The sequence below is a fragment of the Cervus elaphus genome, chromosome 29 (genome assembly GCF_910594005.1).
Source record: "Cervus elaphus chromosome 29, mCerEla1.1, whole genome shotgun sequence".
Classification (NCBI taxonomy): domain Eukaryota; kingdom Metazoa; phylum Chordata; class Mammalia; order Artiodactyla; family Cervidae; genus Cervus; species Cervus elaphus.
Window position 1 is genome coordinate 29232610 of NC_057843.1, and position 26125 is coordinate 29258734.

Consider the following 26125-nt stretch of genomic DNA (forward strand, 5'->3'; position numbering starts at 1 on the left):
CAGAAAGTCATACACGCATGCTTATGTGGTTAGGAAAGAATGCACATGTAAATAAGCAGGGTGCATGTGTGTATCTGGGGAGTTCAAGATTTAATCAAAATCAGAATGAGTGTGACTTTTGAGTACATTTACTCTAAGGGGCAGAGCACGGTGAGGCGAAGAAGCTGACCTTTAAGCAATCTAAGTAAAAACTGCAAAGAGTTGTGAAACACAAAACGTGTGGTTTCCAGTTTTACATTTGAGGTTTGATGTTTTCATTTAATGGTATGAGAGATGGAGAAAGCGCCAGTGCTGAAAAGTCCCTATTAAATCATATGTGGGCAAAGGTCAAGCACTCCAATTCACTGATACAATATACTGCAGATTCCTGCCTCACTGATGGGGAGCACAGGAAAAAGCGCTTGGGCAATAAAAGTATTAGAAGGGTAATTATTGTACGTGGTTGGGACTGCATTCTTGTGCACTGGGAAAAGATTTTTACTGGCCCTGATGAATTTTAAAGCTGAGTATTGTTGAAAGCTGTTTTAATAGGAAATTGATTAGCTGAGTGTTTCATACAATAAATGGTGACAGTTTCATTGTTTGATGTCCAAAATAAATTCTTTTTATTCTTTAGTAGACAGAGTCATCCGTTTAAGGTGGTCAGACAGCAGCAACATAATTATGAGTGAATGTGATGTCATGAACATCTGTAACTTTGCTTTAGGAGCTTTTGACATCACACAATTTGACAATATTATTGCTTTGGAACTTATTAACTTACTGTGTGTTGTAAAATTTTTTCAGATGAATTTCAGAGATAAAGTTTACTTAAAATATCAATATGTATTTTGTATAGGCCCAACGGTTTGTTTTCTATCATTGTAACCATGCAATTGTTGGCTAAATTTTATTTTGAAAGTTAAAACGAACAGTCTTGATATTATGATTGTTTTGGTTTTGAAACAGAAAGGCAGTTTTCAAGAAAAGAATTACAGAAAGGGATGCAGAAAGTTTATGTTGGTTTGCAGTGCACTTTCTACATTTCTTCATGAACAATATAAAGACAACTTAGCCATTTTGCATAAGAGCTTTCTAAACAGCTCATTAAAGCCAATTTTTTTTTCATGTCACAGAGGCACATGTAGATAGGAAACAAAAACCAACTTACACGTAGAAATAAAATGATGGTATAGTTTTACTTTTAAGTGTCAGCTATTTTGAAAAAGGACAATAGCTACAACTCTCACAGGCTCAGCAAAGAAGTTTGTGTGTGAAAGTGCCTGTAAGTTTTGAAGTATTGTGAGTGAACCAAGAAAATTATTACTGTGATTTTCAAAGTTTGAAATAAATCATGCAAAAATTACAGGGCAACTGCTGACTTTGTAATCCCAGAAAGCAATGTCTTCAGAAGTTGGGAATCTCTGTTGATGAACTAGCTTCATTTCTGTACAGAAGTGAAAACCAGCTAAACTTAATGCTGACCAGTCTACATACAGATTCAGTGGTGGTTTGAAAATGTGCCCGAAATGTAGGCACACTTAGCGGAATAGTATTTTTTTTAAAACAGTCGAGTACAGGCATTTCAGCAGTGACATTATTAACAGCGTCATTTTTCTCATTTAGTTTTGTCCTCAGGGGACACCGAACAGCTCCCGGAGGATGGAAAAAAAGTCCACAGTTATTTATTCATTTCAGTGAAAGGCAAAGCACTGGCAATGGGGGGTGGGGAAGCTAACTGGTTGTGGATTTTGTAGTAGGGAAAAATTGCTACCCTAATTTGACAGTAGTAGTTTAAGGGCTGATAGAGCTGGGCATGATTTTGCAATTCCCATCAAGTGCAGGCAATTTCAGTACTTGTTGGTTGTTTATACATGTGCTGTTGAGTGGATTTTTGATGTTCTTGCTTGTGGATATAAAATCGTGTTTTCCAGGCTACACATGTATGATTTTTGTGGTTCATTTGGAAGAAGAAAAGGTCCCTGGGCATGGTGTAGTGGATACTTGCAGTCTTGCAGGCCTGTTTCCTGGGGTCAGGAGGTCATCTGTCTCTTTTGTATTTAGTTTTAAAATATTGATATTGGCCATGCAGCCAGGGTGTGTGGAATTGTTGAGCCACCCCTCTAGTCACATGCAAGAGCTAAAAAAAAAAAAAAAAAAAAAGAGTCATGGAGGGTATTGAAAATGACAGCTTTGTTAAGCTCCAAGAACTTTTCCCTAAACTACTCAAGATTCACACCCTGTCACTGAATTTCTTTAGAAAGGAGAAGATTAAAAGGAAATCAATATTGGAAGACCCTTGAGATGTTATGCTCTTCTCTGGAGGTCAGTGAAAGGCTCCAATTGGGTAATACTGCTTACTTTTTCAAATATATAACTGAGTTTTGAAAAATCCAGTCACTTGAAGAACAGACACTCCAGCACTTCTTGAAATTAAACTGTCAAAAAAAAAAAAAAACCAAAAAACAAAAAACAACTTTTCTCCTCTATAAGATGGCAGGGAATAGGTGATCTAGGGAGGAGGTCTTTAGGGATTCTGAAATATTAGATTTTCCTGTTGCTACAGAAGGTTTTCACTTCTTTCTTCCAGCCAGATTTTGGGGTGAATGAAATTGGTTTGTTTTAACTCTTTCAGTGAGTGTGAGAGAGAGAAGTTAGGAGAGGTAAGTACTAGTCTAAAAAGTGTTTGGCCCACTTTGATAGCATCAGAAGCTTTCAGAGATACTTTCAAACCACTCTTAATGCCATGGCACAGAAATGCTGGGTAAAAGGGAAAGTGGCTAAAATACTATATGTACTTTCTCACTTCCTCCTCTTTTTTTTCTACCTGGTGTTTGAAAGATGGGCGTTTCTGAAACCACAGACGGTGAAGTGTCCTGCTGAGAGAAGTCATGCTCTACATCCCACCCCAGTCCCTCTTTACAAAAGGCTCTCTTAGAGTTCACCTTGAGAAGACTTGCAGTGACCCTGGTATTGGCTGCACAAGAAGCAGAGTTCTGGGGAGGGGTGAGGTTGGGGGGATGTCAGCCATTTCATCCATGGTTCCAAGGCCTGAGAAGACAGTCAAAGCCATATCCACTGAGCACCCGATACTGAGCACCCCATGTCTCTGTTGCTCCTTTTTTCCTCCCTTTGAGTTTCCCCCTCCTTTCTTGTTTTCCTTTTTCTTGGAAACAAATCAACCCCCCCACCACCAAGTATCCTCCATGCTCATCCATAAGTACCCTACAGACAGGGAGAGGTTTGAACCCCTCAGTGATAGGCCTGAGAGGCCCCAGACATCTTTGGGTCTCAGGGGTCTTACCTGGGTCTGTCGCTGCTTCATCACCCCTGATGCTGCTGTAGCTTTTGTGGGCTCTTCTGTGTCAAGAGTTGTCTTTCTTTCTTCTTTTCTAAGCTTGTGAGAAACTTTTGGAGGCGACCTAGTCTGGGTGGCAAAAGGAAAGGATTTGTGTTGGTAAGGGAAACTAGGAAGGGAAGGGGGTGGCGATGTCTACAGACACTTGCCCAGGCCTCAGCGCTGGGCCTCTTCTGCCAGGGGACAGCGGCTGGTTCTGGGATCTCTGGCTGAAACGGAGCACTTGCAGGGTGCCAAGATTTCACTGGGGGTGGTGTGGTGAGGAGGGAGGGAAGAAGGGAGGGAGGGAGAGAAAGAGAGATGGGCGCTTGATTTTTAAAGAGACCCCGAAATAATGGCTTCTGTAAGAGTCCAGGCATTCAAAGAGGTGTGTTCAAGGACAGGAGAGCATTCGTGCCAACGGGAATGTCTTTTATGGTAAATTAACCCCGGTTAAATGGAATATTTGTTCAAAGGGAAACTCCAGTAGTTAAAGCTGGTATTATCAGTAGCTCTATCCCCGCACCCACCCCCCACCCCCACCCCCCCGACCTGGTAAGAGGGTGAGAAAAGGGATGCAGCAGAATGTGCAATACAAAGTGATGTTTGGGGCTTTTTTCTTTTTTTAAATCTAGGATGAGATTGCCTAAACATTTCTGAGAGAAATTAATATTTATTCGGATTAACCCGGACTGTCACTTCATTTCTTTCATCTGTAAAGACTGTCAACTTTATTCTGGCTTTTCAAAAAGAAGAAATGACCCACACAAAGGAAATTAACGTTGTCAGACTAGGGATTTGCCTCCAGTGAGCAGGGAGGCCGCTCCCAGTGGGGTGTGCCCTAAAGGGTTAACTCCGGGGGGGTTCTCTAAATTTCCCCGACTTTACCTGTCTTCCCAGAACCAAAGCTCCCCCCTCCACCCCTGGCCTCCTCGACTCCCCCTCCTTCCCCACCGCCTTTCTTCTTCAGGCTCTTGGTTTACGGGGGCTGCAGCTGGTGGACTTGGCAGGCTCGCCTCATTAAGAGCGCTCTTTGAAAACGGACTGTGTTTGAGCATTTCCCTAATGAGGACAGGACGGGGTTAAAAAGTGACCATTTCATGGTTGACTTGAACCTGCCTACTTTTCTTGATGTGTCGTTGTGAAATGCTTGATGTGGCTAACTCCCACTCGGAGAAGGAAAAAGTCACTAGTTCCTTCAAGTCCGCTGGTGGTGGTGGGGGGGCGGCGTTAAGAAGGGGTGGCAAGAGCGGAGAAAACGAGACAGAGAAAGTTGCGGGGAAAAAATCGAGAGGAGGCAAGCGAGAAAAAGAGGAAAGGGGAATCAGAGGAGAACCTCCAAACGGCTCCAGAGCACAGCTGGAAGTGGGGGCGGCCCCGCCCCCGGGCTGGGGCCTTCGAGTCCCCTTCGGGGGCCCCCGAGCTAGGTAGACGCGTAGCCCCTGGCACTCACTTTTCCTCTCTCCATTGTCTGCACAGTCTTTGCTTCCACCTCTTCCCCACCCACCCCTGGCCGAAAACCGGAATTTGGGGGGCGGGGTGTGTGTGTGTGTGTGTGTGTGTGTGTGTGTGTGTGTATGTGTGTTTGTATGTGTCTGCGCGCGCGCGCAGAAAGTGCGAGGCAAAGCGCCGGCCTCCACATCTCCGAAATCAAGTTCATTCACTCGGGGCCCGCGGCTCGCGGCGGGGTGAGGGCGGGGCCTCGCGCGGGACCGAGGCGGGCGCGGCGGCCTCTGCAGGGCTCTAGAGACACACGCACCCCGCTCGCGCGCGCGCCCGCCCGCCCCGCAGCCCCAGGCGCGCTGCGGCCCCGCCCTGCCTGCACCCCGGCGGCGCGGGAGCCGCTTTCCGCCGGCGCCCCGGGCCCCGGGGAGGGGTGGGGATTGGGAGCGAGCCAGAGGAGCCGCGGGAGGAGGAGGACTAGGAGGAGGAGGGCGCTGGAGGCGGCGGCGCAGCCCGATCCTCCCGCTCCGAGCGAGGCCACGTGCACCGGGCACCCCCAAGGGAGGGCGGCAAACCGCGGCGAGGCGCGCCGCTTGTGCGGAGCTGCCCCGGGATGCGGGCCCGTGCTTGGGAGACCCCGGATGGGCCCCGTTCCCACCCGCGCCGGCGTGCCCCAACTATCTTAAGTCCAAGTTCCTTCAGCCATCCCCGCCTCCGTCTCCCCCTCCTCCTTTCAGCCGGCGGAATCGGCGGACCGCGCCCGCCCCGGGTGCGAGAGTCGGCGCCCCAGTCTGGGCCCCGGGGCGGCCTGGGTGTGAGGGAATTTTCCATTCGTTCCTTTCTCGGGCCCAGTTCGGCTCAGGGCTTCTTTCACTCGGAGGTTCCCGCGGCTTAAAGAGTCCGCAGCGAGCACCGAAATACCTCTTTCCAGGGCGGGTTTTCGGGGTGTGTACGTGTTGGGGGAAGGGCGCGGGACTTGCCCAAAGGGCGGAATGATCATCTATTTAAAATAATAATAAAAAAAAGTTGTGGTTCTATTGCAGTGGTATGAGAGCTTTAACAAATGAGTGAGAGAGGGAGAGAAGCAAGAGGAGGAGGAGGAAGGTGGGGGGCGGGGGGTGTGGAGAGGCTGGTGCAAAAGGAATGCGCGTTTGCAGGAGGAGGAGTAAAGCGATGATTGTGTAATTAAATAATAAAACAATCCTTAAGTCTGATTTGGAGAGAGCTCGAGCGGGGTCCAGAGGGTGGAACCGGTGAATTTTTCAACTTCCAAGTTTTGCAACGAAAGAAAGCAAGAGAGGGAGGGGAAAAAAAGAGCCCAGAGCAGAAAAGAGAGGAGTTTGGAGCCGAGCGGGAGAGCGGGATTTATCGTTTGGGATTTTTCAGGAGCGCGTTCCGATACCCCCGGGCTCTGGGCAGCCGCGGCAGCAGCAGCACCCTCCTCGCTCGGCCGGGTCAGACGCGGGGCGAGGCGGGCGGCGGGCGGGCAGCCGGGCGTGGAGGAGTCGGCGCGGGCGGCGGCGGCTGCAGCCGGGGACCGCGCGCCGCGAACCTCTTCCGCCCGGGAGACCTGCGCTCGCGCCCCCTCCCTCACCCCGGCCTCTGCCGGCTCCCCCACCCACCCCGCCCCCACCCCGGCCCTCTCCCGCGCGCGCCCCGCCACCCGCGCGCACTCGCTCACGCTCCCCCCTCGCGCACACACATGGTCGGCTCGCGGCAAAGTTTCGCCTGCGATCGCCACTCCGGGATCCTGCCGCAGTGCTTGGGGCTGTAACCTTGAACTTTCCCAGCGCGGTGACACATTCTCCTCGCTCTCCCTCCCGCCCTCTCTCCTGCGCCCCCCTCCCCGCCTTTTTTAAAAAAGCATTTCACCACCAACCACCACCCCAATCCGACCCACATCGAACCTTCGCGCACCCCCTAGCCCCCAACAACAACAACAACAACTGCAAAACAGAAAACAAATCCCCAAACCCAGGCGAAAAGCAGCCAGCACCGGCGGCGGCGGCGGCGGCCTCGGCGAGCACGGCCAGCGCGCTCGGACTGCAGGAGGGTTAAAAGTGTAGATTGGATTTCACCCCGGGAAATCTAGCACGCCGAGTGAACTTGAATCTTTGGCTATTTAAGGAGGACTGGGTTTGTTGTGAAGTTGCGGTGATCCAGCGCAGAGCCCTGTCCTGATTGATCGCATCGCGGGGCTCAGATGACTGTAAAATGAATAGATGAAATTCTTGCTTCTCGAAGATTTTCTTGGGCATCTCCGGGAAAGTGCGTTTTAAGGCGAAGTCATGATGTATTCTCCCATCTGTCTCACTCAGGTACATGTCTCAGTCGCTCTCTCAAGCTTTCTCTCTAGCCCGAAATGCCTTTGTTTTCTTGCTCTCGTCCGCGGACAACTAATGGTTCTAGTTAACCTCCGCACACCGGGGTAACCCAGCAGAAGAAGTGGTCCGGAGTTGCGGCGGGGTTTGCAGGGCGGCATCAGAGCCGGCGCGCGGCCCCTAGCTCACAGTCACCGTGCGCGCCCAGCCCGGCGCCCTGGGCATGGAGAGCGGGTGCCCGCGTGCTGCCAGGGCGGCTGGGCCGGGCGAGGCCGCCAGGGATGGGCAGGGCCCGGGCCCGCGAGAGCTAGCCCCCGTGCGGCCCCTGGAGTGCTTGCTGCGCCCCTGCCCAGGGTGCCTGCTGCCTCTTTTGGTTGCTTGCGCGCCGAGGTGGACTCCGGCTTTAGAGGAGCTTTGGGGGGCGGGGGGGACTGAGCCTTAATAAACAAGCAGTGAACTTGGGCGAGGGGACTCCAGTAGGAGTCCTTGTGGGCGCCTCTGGACTCCGCTGCAGGCAGTGGGCGGGAGACAAGCGAGTCGAAGGTTGTGGTCCGGGGACCCATTCCTTTGCTTAATTTGGGGATCTGAAACTCTAGTGCATCGCGATCCGCACTTTGAGGTTTCCAGTGACCACGCCACAAAGGCGATCTAGACGTGGACTCGAGTTAGTCGGTCGGGATGAAAGTTAAAGGACTTTTAAAACATGTTCATTTTGTGGAGACCTGTTCATTTGACGATATTGGGGCGTAGGTTAGAAAGTAATGCTGGAAAAGTAAGGTCATTTTCAAAAATTCACTTGGAAAATTGTCCTAAGATTTCAGGTACAGTGTTATGAAATAAAATGCTGGCTTTATACTTTTACAAGAACACAATTTATATAATTTTAAAGCGGTCGGTCAAATGGAAAAGTGGAGAGACCGAACAGACTTACCTGGGGGCGGCTTTCATCGCTGCCCGGCTAACTAAGCAACTGACGAACTAACTAAATATCTTAGCCTAGAGTTGTTATTTGAAGCAGTGTTTTAAACCTCTAAAGGTGTGGGATAGTTGACTGCAGCTTTTAGGAGGCTATGTCACGATTAGTAATTGGTAACCATTTTCTTTGACAATGACTTAAAAACTATAAACAGTTTAAGAAGTGTCCCCTAGTCTTAGGTGTGTTACAAGTTTTAAAAAATCCAGTATCATGATGATGCATTTTTGTAATGGACAAATGATTAAGATTTCAATTGTATGACAATTAGAAGCTATTGTGATTCAAAAGGACTGAGGCATTCATAAATTGTGAATGAAGATGAAAACAATGATAAGGCTTATTCAGTGATTGGATACAGTCCTGTAGCTTTTTGGCTGACACATTTTTTATTGTTTATATTTTGTTTGGCATCTGAGTATGATTAACTTAGATATGGCTATTTTCAGCAAATAAACGTGCACTTTAATTTGACAAAACTGGAAAAAAATGAGTTGCTGACCTATTTGTATTTTTAAGGCTGTGAATAATGGCCAATAAATATGGTGATGAAACTGTTTCAGGTATAACGAATTGCCTTCAGTTGCAAAAGTTACCTTTCGTATTACCCATCAGCAGGATTTTTCCCTCTTTCTGGTAAACCACATCCATTTGATATTATTTTTACATTGAAGCATAGTTCAAATAAAACCAATTGAGGTAAGCTTTTCAGGTGCAAAGTGCTGCCCTTTTGCTCTCACCTGTAAATGATTGTTTTTCTGTATTGGTTCATATTTCCAGCATCGAATTTTCAGAATCATTGCGAGCGATTACATTGCATTTTTGGTTTCCTCTAGATATGAATCAAAAAGTCACTAGCTTTATCTAAATTTGTGTAAGTTAAAAATAATATTGTAGCATCGTGACATATGGAATATTAGGAGCATGTACAATATAGTCATTCAACTACCCCATTAGTATTCAAGGATACATACTTAGCAACACTAATTCATGATGACTGATATTCTCTACTGTTTTAATAATGTAAATCTAGGTTGACATATTGAAACTGTTTTGGGGATTTAAGGCCTAGACTAGAAGAAAAAATTTTAGCTTTAGAATTCTCCCTTTAGTATCTGTGTGACTTTATAGCTAGTGTAAGGTGTTGCAGAAGTAATCTTAACAATGTTACTTTGATATCAGACCAGTAGTTTAGTTTTGTATTACAGGAACTTAATAGCTGTAGCAAAACATTTTTCAGGATTATGTAAATACAAAATAGAGAAGCATTCTTAATTGATTGAAAACTTTGCAAAGTGCTTTCGTTGTTGCAATAAGATATCTAGGCTTTGGAAAGAAGTTTCAAAAGAGGCTATAATTGATATTTATCAAAATGTTATTCAGAATTATCAGTACATGGATATAAACCTGTATTTTTACATCAGTATAAATCAGATGTAAAAAGAAAATTAAGCATCATATAGGATTTTGTATTTGCTTTTGCTAAAAATAATGTAAACCCTTAATGTAACTTTCACTTGGAATGATTGTATTGAATTTTTTTTCTTTCACTATTTTTCAGGTTCTGAAGGTACATTTATAAAAATGGTTTATTGTTAAGTAGCAGTGCTCCAAGAACATCTAGTATTTACTCTTCTACCTCTATATTGGTCTAATTTTCCATCCCTTTCATGGAGACCACTGTTCCTGTGAAGAAAAATAAATATTTCCAGTGGAATTAGGACTATTTACTTTTATATTTGAAATTTGTAACTAGGTTATTTATTTTATCAGTTGAGTTCAATAAAGGAAGTTTGAAAAGAGAAAGAATTACTGAATGCCAATGTGTTTTAATAAAAATCCTGAAAGAGCAAGGTGGCCTATTACCTTAGCATAGAGACGTTAGATATTAGCTTACTTAAATGCTTTGCTTTCTTAAAAAATAATTTTCATAGTTGTTTATAGTGTTTATAGTGTTATTGTGATAACCTGTTAATTAGGACCTTAATCATTTTTTTGATGAAGACAAGTTACTATGCTTCATATACATGCCATTCAAAATCACTACAGATATATTACAACTCAGCATTAAAAAACAATCATACTTGGGAGATGGTACTTTAGTCATGTTAATACAAAAATACATGTGACTTATTGAAAAACTCTACTTACCATTTTTTGAGGATATCTTCATGTCAGAAGTAAGTGTTTTACTTGAAAGGAATTCGCATAATAGTAAAGCCCTGAAAGATATTTGTAAGGCAACTGTGGACTCAGAAAGTTTACTGCAGAACTATTTATCAAAAGAAAAAAACTATGTTTTAAAACATTACTTGGCAGCATTGGCAACAAGCTAAAGGCAACCTTAAAAAAGCAGTGTTTTGTGTGCATTTGCTAAGAAATTCCAAATTTAAGCCCTCAGTGTTGCATTTGGATTATTTAAAATAAGTTGTTAAAATTTTGAAATCTATTACATGATAGATGATTAGAAACTCAAACATATGTAATCAAAGTTATATTTGAAGTCTTTATAAGAAAATGAAATGTTACTGAACATAGTACTTAAGGATAAAAGTACTTGAGAGTTACCACATTGCTTAATATCTGTTAAAATAATACTGCATTTTTAAATAAAATAAATAAAATAATACTGCAAGGGTAAAGTGAGTGAGACAAAGCTCTTCCCACCCGCATGTACTCTTTACGATTTCAAGGTTTTTAGCTTGTAAGTATATATATGTAGGTTTTTAAATCATATCAATAAATCATAGGAGAAGTTAGATTATAGGAAGTGAGTTCCCAAAGCCTGAGTCCACATTTCCTCGAGCAGGGTTTCCTCTTGCATATATTTCTAAGGGAGATAAACAAAGTTTTTGTAGTTACAGTGAACGCTGAAAGCATGGCATCAGAAAGTGTATGGAGATAGGGAGGTCTTATCATGGGCTGTGGTTGCTGTGAGCAGGGCTGCCTTCCCACACAAAGAACAGATTGTGGTTTAACTCTTTCCATGGCCTAGTTTAATGTGCTCGCATAGTAACTGAATTGTTCAAGTCTCTGCTGGAAACTACTGATCGGTTTAATGATTTCCTCTATGGCATTTGGTTATGCCTCATGCTGTGATGTAATCATCTACATTCTGTATTGTTATAAAATTTTGATTTAGACTGATTCTGCTCTCGGAACATTTCACGGCAATATGTTAAAACACTTGAAAATTGCATTATTGATTGGATGGGATGTATACCTCTTCAGGATCTGAACTATAGACTGCGAACATGCCGCAGTCTTTAACATTGAAACTGAATATGATCTTGAAAATGAATTCGTAACTCTATGGGAGTTTGGGGGCATCTTCTTTGTTAGAGAGTCATTCATGATACTTTCATCATTTTTACCTGATGGAATTCATCAGACTGCTGATTACGTAGAATTTATTCCATATAGTTCAGGGTGACCAGTACTAGGCTGTCAATTCTAACTTGGGATATAAGTAGTTAGAGAAAGTTATTTTGTGGTTGAGGTGACGATACAGTGACCAGAAAAGTGGCCGTGGTGCAAGTTTTCATTTGTTTCAGATCTGGCCTCATTGCCCACGTACAGCGTGCACGCCCTGGATGTTAAGCTCTTTCTCGGAACAGTAATAGGCCTGAGCTTAGGAGACAGGTTTTACCTACGGCAGGAAGTAATGAAACACTGACCGCTTTGGGAAGTAGCTTGAAATAACTGTAGGTGCAGATTATCTGCCACTCCTAGCTGCCTCTCTGCCTTACAAAAGGCTTAGATGAAACAGGCAGGAAAGACACAGGAGCCTAAGGTAAAACCACTTAATTCACTAGACGGGATCTCTCCACGTGCAGATTCACAAGCCCATGCATATGTGCACCCACAGCCCTGTCCGAGAATTCAGACGTGTAGCAAATGAATTGTATTGATTCCACAAAAGCAGGGAGTGACCAGCGGTGCACTCCTGGTGTCACCCTGCCACCGCATGCAGAGACACAAAGAATGTAAAGTTGGTGCCAAGTTGCCATTTTTCATTGTTCACCTCAGATTGATTTTTAAGGGTTTTAGAATAATTGCCATACTCATGTGATCGGTTAACAAATTAACTGACTGAGTGGGGCTTCAGACTCTATAGGAAGAGCTGCTGGAAGAACATCCGAGTCAATTCTGTTTTCAACTTTAGAAACTTTTATTTAAAAATGCAAGAGCGGGTCTGTGGATCTGTGAGAGAGTAAGAGCGTGCATGCGTGTATATTTGTGTGTGTGTGTGTGTGTGTGTGTGTGTGTGTGTGTGTGTGTGTGTTGGGGGCTAGTGTTGCTGGTGGAGGGAGGGAATGTGCTGCTCCAAGTTTGGAAACCTTCTGTTCAGGACACCGATACGACAAGCTGTGTCCTTTGCCCACTTTCCCTCACCGTATACCAGTTTCTCTAGTTACCACTCCTGGAATGGTGCTGTTTCAGTGTTGGAATGTTGGACGTTTGATAAGAAAATGGATCAAGTTTAATGGCGCATGCTCTCTGTGCCACCAGCAGCCTCTTGCTGAGAGCATGCTCCAAAAGCGGGAACTGTGTGGCATTACACCAGCATCTATATGCTTTGTGTTTCTGTACCACCGAGAAGAGAAATGAACTGTGCCATCGCTCCTGCCTTCTGAACAGCTCTGCTCCGATTAAAAAAAAAAAAACTCACTGTGTTCTTTGTAAAATGGTACTGCTTAGCGTTAGTTGGTCAATCAGATATTTAAATATTGAATTAGGTGCCAAGCACCTTGGTTGCTTACATTTTAAAGAATATAGTATGCATGGTGGGAATGAGGGGGATGGGGCCAGAGTGGAAATACAAACATGAATCTTTATTCTTTTTTTTTTTTTTTTTAGGAGGGAGAATCAACCTGTGAGTCTTGGTGGAAAAGGGGCAGCTTGGCATACTTTATTTTCTTCTGGTCCTGCTATTTTGATAATTTTAAATAAGAAAAGAATGTTATTTTTATGTGTAACTTTTGGTACTGAATTGGAATGGGTTGTGGTCTGATGGTTTGGAGCCTTTAACAAATGAAACTGACCCTGTATGTCTTGTTTTTCCCCCTCATCTTCCACAGGATGAATTTCACCCATTCATCGAGGCACTGCTTCCACACGTCCGTGCAATCGCCTATACTTGGTTCAACCTGCAGGCTCGGAAACGCAAGTACTTTAAAAAGCATGAGAAGCGAATGTCAAAGGATGAAGAAAGAGCAGTCAAAGATGAGCTTCTCAGCGAAAAGCCTGAAATCAAACAGAAGTGGGCATCCAGGCTCCTGGCCAAACTGCGCAAAGATATCCGCCAGGAGTACCGAGAGGACTTTGTGCTCACCGTGACTGGCAAGAAGCACCCGTGCTGTGTCTTATCCAATCCTGACCAGAAGGGTAAGATTAGGAGAATCGACTGCCTGCGACAGGCAGACAAAGTCTGGCGTCTGGATCTAGTCATGGTGATCCTGTTCAAAGGCATCCCCTTGGAAAGTACCGATGGAGAGCGGCTCATGAAATCCCCACATTGCACAAACCCAGCACTTTGTGTCCAGCCACATCATATCACAGTGTCAGTTAAGGAGCTTGATTTGTTTTTGGCATACTACGTGCAGGAGCAAGGTAGGAGCAGATTGTTCTTTCTTCTAGCCCGGCACACATTGCCCGCAGACCCCACGCACAGAGCACCTGGCTTGGCTTAGATGGTCCTGGAGGCCCCTCGGTCTCTTGTTCACCTGATCTGGGGAGAGCGGCATGCCCCTTCTCCTCCTCTCGCTTGTCCACGGCCATGTGCAAGCCATGGAAATACACATGGAGCTTTCCTACCTGGATAGGCGTGGATATTTAAAGACCACAAAGAGATGCGTTTGCAAATGTCTTTGAAATAATACACTTTTTCAAAGACACAGAATAATCTGAAAACTATAGTTGATTACACTTGGCTCTTTGTCCTCGGCGACATTCTTTACATCTAGTCATCTTTTGCCAGTTTGAAAATGTAACTTGATTTATGAATAGTCAAACTGTTCTTTAACAGTCTTTGTATTAGCTTCCTGACTAACGAGGTGGATGAAGTTTGTTCACGAATCCAGTGCTACTGCACTGAGAAATAGCATGAACATTTCCTATTACAGAATGCTTAAGATAGCCAGTATCAGAAAGTATATCTTACGTAGACTTAGATTTATTTAATTTAAATATTTCTATCAACACCTACATTTGATTGTGTAATATTCGCTGTAGATTAAACGGATTATGGTTCTTGTTTAAATAATTTATGTTCTAATATTCTCCCAGAGTGACTTGGGAACACTTAATACTGTCCGTTTACTTGAATGTAAATTCATGAAACTTACCAAGGAGAGAAGTCGCAGCTCTCCTTAGAGAACAAAAACAGAAAGTAGACTGGTTACGCTGGTTTAAAATAAATCTCAAAAAGAATGCAGAAACCGCATACCATACCTATTTTAAAAAAAAATCCTTGATAAAGAGAGTGGGGTGAATGTTGCCTGAATAATTTAAAAATAGGTGATATTTTTTGCTGAGTGTTGTCTGGGTTCATGAAATATGTTTATTATTTTTATTTTTCTTTATATATTTTCTTTAAGGAGGTGAGAATTTCTTTACTTCAAATGAATTTATCGATATATATTGGTGTGCTTGTATTAGCAATTGTCCATAGTAAAACATTAAAAAAAAAAAACCTACTGAAAGTGGCCTGTAGTTTAATCTACCGTAGTTGGTGGGTCATTTCTTAACTTGGCCAGGTGGTAGGGAAAGTGGCCTGCAGATAGCCAGGTGGCAGATGGTTATCTGATGTTTGTTATATAAGTGTGGGATATAGTCAATGGTATGAACTTCAGCATCCCAAAATATAAAATATCAGAATTACTCTTTTGATTCAGAAATCTGGGTATTACTATGTGTTTTTTTCCTTTATATTTCCTTGGTATAGTTTTAGAGATATGCTTAAAAGTTATCTAAACATTTCTAGTTTGATTATAAATAATGGTGCTTGAGAGCATACATTTGGAAATATTCTTTTTTTAAATAAAAGATTGCATATATTATTTCTATAGGTTTAAAAGTTAAAGTTGAAATAATGACGGTTTGGGGAAAAATGTATGTTTTCCCTGTGTGTCCTAAAATAAAAACTCATTAGCACATGACACTTAATTTGATTGACAGCTGTCTAGGAGGTGACATTATAAGGTGGGCTGTATATATGTGCTGGATTGGCTGTAAATGTCTTGTAACTCTGTCATGAAAGTCAAGACTGGAAGTAAAGTTTTAGAAAGTGGGTTATGTAACTTTTTAGTGCAGGGAGAGAAGATTTGCAAGCACTTCACTGCTGCTTGCATTTTAACTTGCTTGAAGGCTATTCCTTGAGGTGTGCACACATGTACATTCATTCCTGGGGCAGGCAGCCAACTGTCTTAGTTGATGAACTGACAATAAAGAACATATACTTTGGATTTGGGAAGATAGATTGAAGAAAGAAACATGCATAAATACCTTCTGCATTGCACCATCGGTCATGATAGTCATAAAGTTTTAAGCAACTCTTGGAGACCACATTTTCAGATAAAAAATTCATTTTGTTGTTGTTTTGAGTCTCGTTTTGAAACCTTTCATGATCTTACACTGTGCACCTAATTTATATCTTCTGTACTTGTGAATGCATCATATCTTTATAATACCTGATGGCGCTTTCTTTGAAAAAGTCACATCAAGATGCTTTTGTGTTTTCCCTTTTTCAAAATTTACGTATTTTTCCTTTGGTCAAATGTAGGTTAATTATGTATTTTTGCAGTGCAGTTGGTCGAAGAGGGCATTTTAAAAGACTAATCTGTAGTCAATCAGAGAGCTACATATCTCCCATCGTGACTTTTTATTTGTCCTCTAAGTGCATGAAAACCCACTTAAGTCTATTTTATTAATCAGGTAAAGAAGTATAAAGAAAAACGCAAGAGAAAAATCAGAAAAGAAAAGTGTGATGTTTGCAACAGAATGAGCAACAGAATTACCTTTCCCCCCTTTTTTCTTTCTTTCCCCACTTCTAAACGACTGGGAGGAAAACATGAGAAAGAACAGAGAATGCCAAAGATGGTTGCCACTGGCACCAGGATTGGCATCGGACCCTCTTTGTTTAGCTCAGGATGCCTGTGATTTGTTAGTTGGCATCCGCATTGCAGTGTGGAGTGATGTTACAATATATTGACAATTTCCAGATCTAGAAATGTCAATAGTCCTCTTGGTTATTTATACAAGATCACAAACTGCATATCTTCTGGAGAATGAAATAAAGACCAGCAAATAATAAAGTTCATTGTTGACCAACTTCCTATGCTTTTTCCCTCTTTCTCTTTTGGTTCAACCCACACTTTTATTTATTTATTTTTTTTTTCATGCCCAGCAGCCTCAGCCTCATCTTTCTTTTTTGAAATGTGGAAAGAGTTACTAGAGCTTTGACACAAGCTATAGTGCTACATCTGCATCTGATACAGTTTTGGGGAGAATGTTTGCATTTTGAAATCATTTCTGATATATAGTTCATTAGACTTTTGCATCCCATGGCCGCAAGGCAGGATTTCCTTTAAAGCGAAATCTCTTTGTTATTCAGCCTCTCCTGTGCCTAGAGTCTGGTTGACCGCAATTTAGTCCATTTTTCTATTGCTCTATGTTTAGGAGAGAGTCATATTCAATATAGTCATTTATTAAATGATGCTACCCCCACTTTACCTAAAATACACACATCATGTGGGAGTCCCTGCATTTAAATCCATAAAATCACTTGACGGTATTGATTCAGAGGGCTGCGCTTCGGCTGTTTCGTTGCTACAAGAACCGCCATTTTGTTTGTGAAGTGCCAGGCGAGGGGGAAAAAAAAGGCAGACACTGTGCTGGATGCCAATAACGGTTGCCAGTGGCACCGAGGTTGGCATCAGACCCTCTTTGTCTAGTTGCTGAATGCCTTTGATTCGTTGGTTGGCATCCGCATTGCAGTGGGCACACTGGAAAGTTTTTGACAATCCCTGAATGAAAGCTGCTTGCTTGTTTGCTGCAGCAAACCTTAGCTGATAGAAAACCCTTCCTTTTATTTTTGTTTTTTTAGGTTTCCTTTTTTTGCTTTTAAGATGATGACAGATGAAAGGAAAAAACAGCTCTAAAGTGCCCTCCATTTTCCCCGAGATATTAAAGATGTCCAATGATTCTTGGGCAGGTGGTACCTATTCCCCATATTGTCTTTGTTATTGCCTTCCTGAAAGCAAAGCAAAGCAAAAACAACAAAAAAAAACAAAAACAAAAAAACAAAACAAAAATCAGGCAGGCCTTGCACAGTACACCTTCTCGGGACAGAAGTGTACTGTAGGATGCCCGGTGTGCTCTGGGAAGGCTGTGGAGGGCTAGCTGGCTGCAGCGACATGGAATGCACTTGCCAGAATGACTGTGGCTTTCAGTCGCATCACTGCTTATTTCTTAGGCAATTTCTAGTTCCTTCAGTTTCTACCCTTCCAAATTTTATAGTAAGCCATTGAGAGGACATTTTTTTTTTCTAGTTAACAGTGTAACAGTGTAAATGCTAAAAAAAAAAAAATGAGAGAACCTTCATGAGGAAACAAGACATCAGGAAGACCAACAAAAAGGCGAAATAATTTTGGTTGACGTTTCCTAGATAGTTTGCGTGAACATTGGTTTCCAGTTAACCATCGTTATCTCATTAATTAATAAGAAGGATTAGCAGGCTGCACAGAAGGAAGTCTGGCCTATGGAAGCCTTGAGTGACCATGCTGTGTCCTGTCTGAAGGGGAAAGAGGCAGGGTGGGGTGGGCTAGGTAGGCTGGGCTTTCTCTGAGGGAAGAGCTTTGAAGAAAGAGAGAGGTCATAACACACTAAGAAGTTTCGAGATCTCAAGAGAGAGTAACTGTTGTCATGAATTTACCAGATTCGAGTTTCAACTCAGCCTGACTGATTTTTGAACTGTACTTTGCACTCCTGTTAAACATGTTTTGGAGTGCTAAGAGAGAGGCCCGGAACCTCATGGCTCTCATGAGAGAAGAGTTTCCGTTTTAGCCTGGTGGAATCCTTAAAATTGTGGATGGCAACTTCTGTTGTTTTATTGGTAAATGATATGATAATCCAAGTACGTTTTGAAGTTGTGAAAAAATGTGACTTGTTTACAGGGGGAGTTGTAATCATTATTATTGTGTTTGAAATAGAATCCTTCCGGGTTGTCACATATTATTAGAGAGGCAGCTAATGCTAACAATTGTCTTCTTCCCTCAGTTACTGACTTTTAGAATTCTTTTGGGTGACAGTTATTATTTTTTTTAATGAAAAGCTTAAGTAGGTAATTGTTTGCAAGTTGACAGCATATTTTACCATTTTAATAAATTTCGCTTCATTTGCAGATATTTCCCATTACAGGGAAAATGAAGCTTTCATAATTTGTTAACATGAGGCTGCTCTCCAGGATGATTTGGTGTGCTTACATTGTGAAATGCTCAGAAAGCATGACGTTTGTATGCATGTTTGATTTAGGGGAACCCTGTTAAGTTTTCCCATCTAGCATCCTGTCCTTGACTGAACTCATGAACTCTGTGCACATTTGTTTGCATTCTGGCTCTCGCATAATTCGCCAGATAAAGAAGGGCTCTTACTGGCATGTCTTGCTCCTAGGCTTAATGAGACCTTTGTGGGAACACATATTGTAAGATAAGATACTTAGCAATTTTCTCGCTGATAAGGAGAAAACACAATCCGAGGGGCCAGAAGTTCGCCCTCTCAGCCATGATGTTCCCGCCCTAAGATAGTTTTGCTGGACAGTTCAAGAGTTAAACTCTGAGGCCCCAGTTGCCAGCTGGGAAAGCTTGGCATCTGTGTTCTGATGTGGCAAGCTAAGCTCTTGCATTGCTCTTCATATGATCTCACTTTTCAAAGGGAAAGGGGGAGAGAGAGAAATAGAGAAAGAAATAGAAGGAGGGAGGGAGAGAGAGGTATGATATATGTTGTTATCGGTTATGATTTTCAAGTAGTTAAAAAGTACATAACCATCCAGTTTCTGGAGGTAGCAAAGGTCAATAAAATACCCTGCTGACAGCATTAGGTGTCTCTCCCCACCTTATTTCTTCTCACCATATACACAGCACTGCATATCTTGTAATAAAAAAAAATATTCAACTGGATTATGTGTTTAGATTTTTAGATTTAGTGCACTCTGCTTCTTGGGTGGGAAAATAACTCCATATGCAAAGGAACCAAAATGATGTTCATTTTTCAGGAATAGTGGTTATTTGGGGAAGCAGTGCAATGACAGGTGATGATGGTTAGGGCTCCCAGAGGGTGCTCCCTAGCAGGTAAAGCGTGTGTGTCTGTGGGTCCAGCTGGGCAGGAGCCACTGAAGGAGACTTGTCGCCATGGCTTCAGGCTTCAGTTCTTTAAAGTTTCTGTTTCCTAAGTGGTGCCTGAGAGGTCTGTCCACCCATAGCTGTACTATAGATTTCGTAGGATTTTTTATTTACTTTCTTGTTTTTCCCTAAATTTGGAATTTACGAGGAAACTGCCAAAAGGAAATTAAAGTTTTAACCCACCATTAACTTTCTCCTCTTAAGTTTGGCACTATAATTTGGAACAACAGTCCAAGATATCTAACGAGTAATGTCTGTCTCCTCATAAACTTTCATTCTACTTGATGGAACTGAGAAACTAGACCAGTGGGCTTAAGAAACTGTTTTATGACACTCCTGCCATTCCTGCCGACCAGTTGGAATTTCAGCCCCTGACGAGGGAGGGACCCAACGAGAAGCTGAGCTAGAATTATCTGGAGCTGTTTAAAGTTGAGATAAGTTTTCTGTCATCTCAGTGGCTTATGTGGTAACTGATTTTATAATCTAAGGGTTCATTACTGCTTTGTTGGAAGGTTAACTAAGGTTTTTAGAGAGTGGAAATAGCTTATGAGATGCTCATTAAAATAGGGAATTACTACATATCTGAAAAAGATGGGCAAAGGCGAGGGTGATCCCTGGGTCTGAAACTGACTTTGGGTGGAAGTGTCTCTTCAGTTGATGAAAGAGTGGATTTTCTAGTTTGAAGTTAAGGAAAGTCTGACTTGTGACACTTGAGGAGTCTGTTAGTGCTGTGACAGAGAAAATGATCAGTTGATGTTGTGCTCAAAGCAGTTTTCCAGCCTTTCTTCCTTCCATCCTTGTGTCAGAGGAATAATTTTAGAAATCTCAGAGAACTAGTGGTTATGCGATGGGAAGCGGGCGTTGTTTCGGTAGCACTCCTCTACGCCAAGCGGAGCCAGAGGGGAGCTTCCTCTTCAGGCTCACTTTTCTCTGGCAATGTGTGTCATCTCGTTTTAAAATACATTCTTGGGTCCTTGAACTCTAATGATGTGATGTGGTTAATTTCACTGAATTCTGTTGTTGGGATTTAGCATAGAGAATAAATCACCGCACTGTAGAGAACTTGCGAACGTTAAGTGCGTGTCTTGGAGGAAGGAGTCTGTCTGTGGGATTAGTTTGTGTTAGACTGGATGTTACAGGATGTGAGGCTAATGGGACTTGAATGCTTGGGCATTTTGGTTATTATATTATTCAGAAAATTGGAAAAAATGTCCACCAATTAACCAATGAGGTGAAAAGACCTTGAGGCTGAATTGAAGGCCACACATACAAGAAAAAAAAAAATCTTCAAAAATTTATATCAAGCAATGTTCTGAGAGTAGAATGCAAATTTTTCTTGCACATAAATATATTGTATATAATAAAACAGTTAGATACACATATTCTCACTGTTTATGATGATATTTAAACAGGACAGCATTGATGAATCACAGATGAATTAAAGAACTCTGAATAAAGACTATATAATTGAAAATATGGGGTGATGGATGAAGTAATTTTACTAGCTGAGAGTTGCCTGGAGGTTGTTTATTTTCAGAATCCCATTTTAAGGCAGTTCAGAGCATGTAGTAAGTTATGGATGAAGAACAAATCAGTTGAAAATGGGATTTGTTTAAACAAGCACAAAAAAGGAAAATAAGAATTGCCTTTGAGAAAAAAATTCCTTAAATATATTGCAATTTTAAAAATTCAGGTTAGCTTCAACACCATGTCTCAAAGTAGAAAATTCAGTAAATAGTATTGAGTTGAATTGTATAATACTTGTGTCTCCAACAAAACTGCACAAAAGCATTTAATAAGCATCAGTTCATATTGTGACACTACTATACTGATGCAGCGTGAAGCTGAAGACTTTTTTTTAAGGCTTCAGTTTTTCAAAACTCATATTGTAAAAAAGTACACGGAGAAAGTTACTGTTGTTAACAGGGAATGGTGGAGCTTAGGACAAAAATCTGATCATGAGCACAGATGTTAGGATGGTTATTTGAAATAGGGTGTATTCTGTAATTCATGTGAGTAGGGGATTACATTTATGTCCATGTTAATAACACGAGTATGTCAATATGAAGTCTATACCCCTCTATTAGTGGATTCTAAAGTGTGAAAAATGTTCCTGCTTAGGACAACTTGTATTTTATTATTCTGACATCTGCAGTTTCTGGATGGATTACCTTAAATTTGCTATGCTATGTTAAAAGCCTTGTTTTATGAGGTCGGTCTCAGCTTCTGGCCTTGGTGTCAGGAACCCTGCTACGTGATGCAACTTGCCTTGTTAGGTTTAATTGACCAAAGCTGATGTGTTAAAACAATTCATTTGTGCTGTAACTTATGCCCTGGCTAAGTTGCTACCTGAATCCTTTGACCTTGACTTGTCTGGGTCATGAAATGGCTGCAAGCTGTTTGACCTTTCTATTGTGCGGTAATGTCACTGTTTCCTCTTATTCTTTTATGGTAATAGCTGACAAAAAGCCCCAGCCCTGACTTTACACCCCAGTGGATTCCAGGCGTCCCTCCGCAGCGGCCATCTTCTCTTTGACATGGTCTAGCCGTAGAAGTGACTTGCTTTTGTTTGCTGACAGCGATGGGAACAAATTTGCAGCCCTCATTGCTCCAGGAAGTGGGGCATAGTCTTCGGGCATTTAGAGAAATTTGAATTCCTTCTGCTTAGATGTTCAGTTTTCATGTTTTATGATTATTCACATCACCATTTCCCTTCCCCCTCTCTTTCGAGGTTGGCTTTTCAGCTTTTTATATTTATGGTTTCCTTAATAATTCCTTTTCAACATATTCAGCTGTTACAATAAAAATACTTTATTGTCACTATATAGGGTAAAACTGGTAAACTTAGTCGTGCTTTGGGTTAGTGTAGGCCCTAAAATGACTGACTTTGAAACTTACTCTTAAACTTGTCTGGCATTGGAAAAAGCTGTATGCTAAACATGTAGGATTAGAACAAATTTTTAAGAAGTGAGAGTCATGTTGTAACTTTATATATTCCATCTTATAGTTTTAGGGGAAACCTATTCTTGTGACTTAGATGGCTATATTTCAAAACAGTAGTGAACCATTAGTAAATTTGAAGTTTTTCTTTCTTTGGGGACATTTGCCAGCATGTGAAATTCAATGTTTATTTTAACGAATATTAAAATTGTTTTTTCCCTTCTTTATGAAACCCTCCTATGCATAAATAGAGAATTATACCTCTGTTCCGAAGCAGTGAAATAATTTTATTTTTAAAATATTGGAAATGCCTTCTAAAATGTTAAAACACAGATATTTTTATCCTACCAATTTTTTCTTTGCCAAATATGACATTGTAGTTCATGATTTTTTTTCCTATATTTGCCAGATTAAATATTTAAAATCCAAGCTGTTACATTTTATTTTTAAATTATTAGAGGAAAAGAGGAAGTTTAAGTTAGAATGTGCATTTCCTTCCTTGTGTGTCCCATACTGTTTATCCATGTGTGTGGATACACTGACAGATGAGAGACAATGTGGCCCAGGCACTAGAACCTTGGAAAAAGGCATGTGATTTTTCTATTCCCATTTTTAAAATGTCTGAAATGGCAGGTGAGAAGGTTTTTCTTTTTCTTTTTCTTGATTCTTGCTGTTTTAAATGATTTTTCCCCCCAGGAATGTTCACAGGATCAAGGAATTTAAATGCTTTTCAGCATTGTGTTGATAATCCAGCATCCCGGGACCCAAGGAAGGAGGGTGAATGAAACAATCTGGTTTTAGTCAATAGCCTCAGTTTCTCTCTCCTGTCGCATAAAATCTAAAGATTAGACTTGGAAGCACCTCTCAGGCCTTTCTGCTCATTCACTGGTGTTCTCAGCGGTAGAGCCAACATAGAATCGAGTTGGGATGTGGTTAGTGGGCTAATCGGTCATACGCAGTGGGACTGTGGTACAAGAACAGTGGACCAGCCCCCAAGGGTTTAAAAAAATGGCTGTGATTTCTTCCAGAAATCTGCCTCAGTTCCTCCACTGAAATGATTTATAACAGATCTCAGCTGCTGAGCTAAAGAGCGGAAGTTCCTGGATCTTGGGTAATTGATGTGTGTGTGTGTGTGTGTGTCTCGCAGAGTTGAAGTGAATGCAGAGAAAAAAAAAAGTGTGGCTTAGATCTTGCAGGAATTACTTAAGAAGGATGGTTCATTCATAGGTTGAAGGGTAAATAACATACTATTTAAAATATTCTGTTAGCTTTAGATTTTGGATTCCTTCACAGTTGAGCATGTCTCCCTTCTTCCTGGCTTTTAGTTTTCATAGAGCGCAGGAAAATAAGTGCATTAATCAGACGTTTCATTCTGGTTTTCGTTCTACTCTTCATCAGCTTTTGTGACCTTGGCTAAGTCACTCAAGCTCCATGTGCCTTGGTTTTCTGTTTTGTAAAATGTGGTTAGGATGCCTACTTCACAGAACTGTTTTAGGATTACATGAAGTAGTTCACATAAGTAAAAGCTATATTGTTAGTAAGAGTGGTGATTGCTCTATATAAAGCAACATGGCATAATGTAGACATCTAGAGAAAATACCCAGTAGTGAAGAGAATGAGTGATTAGGTGTTGCTGCAAGGGTTTGTCAATTTGTTTGGGTGTATCTCAGGTGATAAGACATTCCAAGGAGAAAATGAAAGTCCTGAGTGCAGTAGTGTGTATAGATATTTGTTAGTAGGTGCATGAAGTTAGCTAGTTGTCTGTGGTTTGTAGATTAGTTTAAATTAGAATTAGTGTATAGTTTCAGCAATCTTTTATGTCAGACTTACCAGATAGTTAATTTCTTGACCAATCTAGGAGTCTTTGAAAAGAAGGAGTAATTTTATTAGTGGCTCTTTGAGTAAATAACTTTGTGTCAAATGAAGGGTATCCTAGGAAGTTCTTGTATTGATAATTCATTGCTCTCCAGTGAAAAGGTAAGACTTTTGTGTGTGTATATATATATATATATATATATATAAAATGAAATGGGCACCACCTGGGAGAACTCCACTTACGTTTTACATTTGGTGGGACAGAAGTGGTGATGATAGGGACTGGATTGTTCTTGAGGAAGAAGCTGCTGGTTTTTAGATTCTTAGGTCTGAGACTGTCTTATTTAGAAATGATATCTAGTTGGGTCAAAATTCACAATGCTTCATTAGTTACATGAATTGTTTTGACTTTATTGCCTCTGAAAATCTTCCTCCTTAAGTCAGTCTTTCTCACTTGTCCTTTTTAGGGTGTTAAGAACATTAATTAAATAATCTTAAGGGGAAAAAAGTTAATATTTCTTACTTAAAATGATGTCATTTTTTCTAAGAACATCTGAAAACCACATGGGAAGTGATTGAAACATTCTCTTCTCAGATTTGGGATTAGCCTTTGAGTGTTGTGGTTCTGGTTGGTTGGATCTGGGTGGTCCTGAAATCTCTGTGATGGGCTAGATTTTTCTTGGGGAACCAGTCATGGTGCTTATTGTCCATGGACTGTAGATTGCTTCCCTCAGCAGGTTTGAAAAGTGGACAGTTTGCCCTTACCCATAGCCTCTACCAGGGAGATACCTTAAATCACATATCACACTGATGCAGTGCAAAAAAAGATTCATATTCTTCTGTGAAGCATTTTATAATAATACTTAGGAGTTCTGACCAGGAGTTAATAGGAGAAGTTCCCTCACTGTTTGTTCATCTGTTAAACAGTAACTGGGGTATGCAGAAAGTAGAATCAGAACATTGATTATCAGCTGGCTTAGATCCTGGCACATCATTTTTAATAATCTGTGTCCTGCTTTTTGTTTTTGAGAACTTACCTGGTATTCAGTTGCTCTTCTGTTCAAAATCAAGAAGCATGTATTTCGGTGCATGACAAATGTGCAACATATGTAAACTGGACTGCTATTGATGGCAGAGGGATTTGGTATTTTTTCTTTCTACTTTGAAAAGCTTTGTTTGCACTTAGGATTTAAAGTTGATATGGACCTGAAATGGGAATGCATACATGATTCTTAAATACTGGTTGCTTTTTTTTTAGCCTCCTGGAAATGCTAACATGTTTCTTTAAATTTCCTGATGGTAAAGCATTAGTATTTTTGGTTAGACGTATAGTTATCATGTAACAGTGTCTGTTCTATTTACAGTGTCCAAGTATAGAAAAAGCTGCTTATAGTAATATGAGGATCACTGGTCTTACAATAATTAAATAGACTTGTTAGACTACATTAATCCCTTTTAGAACATTTGGAATGACTTCTTAGTACTAACAACACAGTATTAAGGCCTACAATTAATCTGCTTTTTGTATCCAACATTTGTATAATATAAAACATGTGTATAGAGAAATATATTTTGGTTTTAAAAAGAGTTCATAGGAGGGCAAAATGAAATTATATTGAACTGTGAAGGAAGATGAATATGATTCTAAGTACTGATAAAATATGGAATTCATTTCAAATTAGCATAGATTAATTTTTTGTTTTTTTGGTGAAGACCTTTTTTGGCCTCAGAATCATTTTTCGCCTGAGTTCCAAGCTTTGTACATGACACACCAGATATGTTCAACATGAAATGGAAGCATTTGTTCAACCTAATATCCAGGAGATATGTTAACTCTTTGTGAGTTGGTTTTCTTGCTTGGCCTCTGCATTGATACAGCTATTTATTAACTCTGGAGAAAGTGAAGCAGACTCGATTT

General features: G+C 41.4%; 2 protein-coding genes across 10 annotated transcripts in view; one reads left to right on the top strand and one right to left on the bottom strand.

Annotated features, from left to right (window-relative positions):
* Positions 1-581: 581 nt before the first annotated feature.
* Positions 582-4253, bottom strand: LOC122686176. The gene is made up of 4 exons (XM_043891306.1): positions 3487-4253; positions 3284-3406; positions 2925-3030; positions 582-2119 (listed from the first exon to the last, which is right to left on the bottom strand). Exons 1-4 carry the CDS (start codon positions 3694-3696, stop codon positions 2103-2105), a joined length of 456 nt encoding a protein of 151 aa, XP_043747241.1. The 5' UTR covers positions 3697-4253; the 3' UTR covers positions 582-2102.
* A 1686-nt stretch (positions 4254-5939) lies between these two features.
* NFIB (nuclear factor I B) overlaps positions 5940-26125 on the top strand; it is a 244489-nt gene continuing 224303 nt past the window's right edge. For 3 of the 9 annotated variants that reach the window (XM_043891299.1, XM_043891300.1, XM_043891303.1), the window contains exons 1-2: positions 5942-7077; positions 13135-13666. In XM_043891299.1, the coding sequence (XP_043747234.1) occupies positions 7048-7077; positions 13135-13666 (562 nt within the window). In that variant the 5' untranslated portion in view covers positions 5942-7047. Of the gene's footprint in view, positions 7078-13134; positions 13667-26125 lie in introns of all 9 variants that reach the window. The other 6 variants (XM_043891298.1, XM_043891297.1, XM_043891295.1 and 3 more) reach the window with 5 other exon arrangements.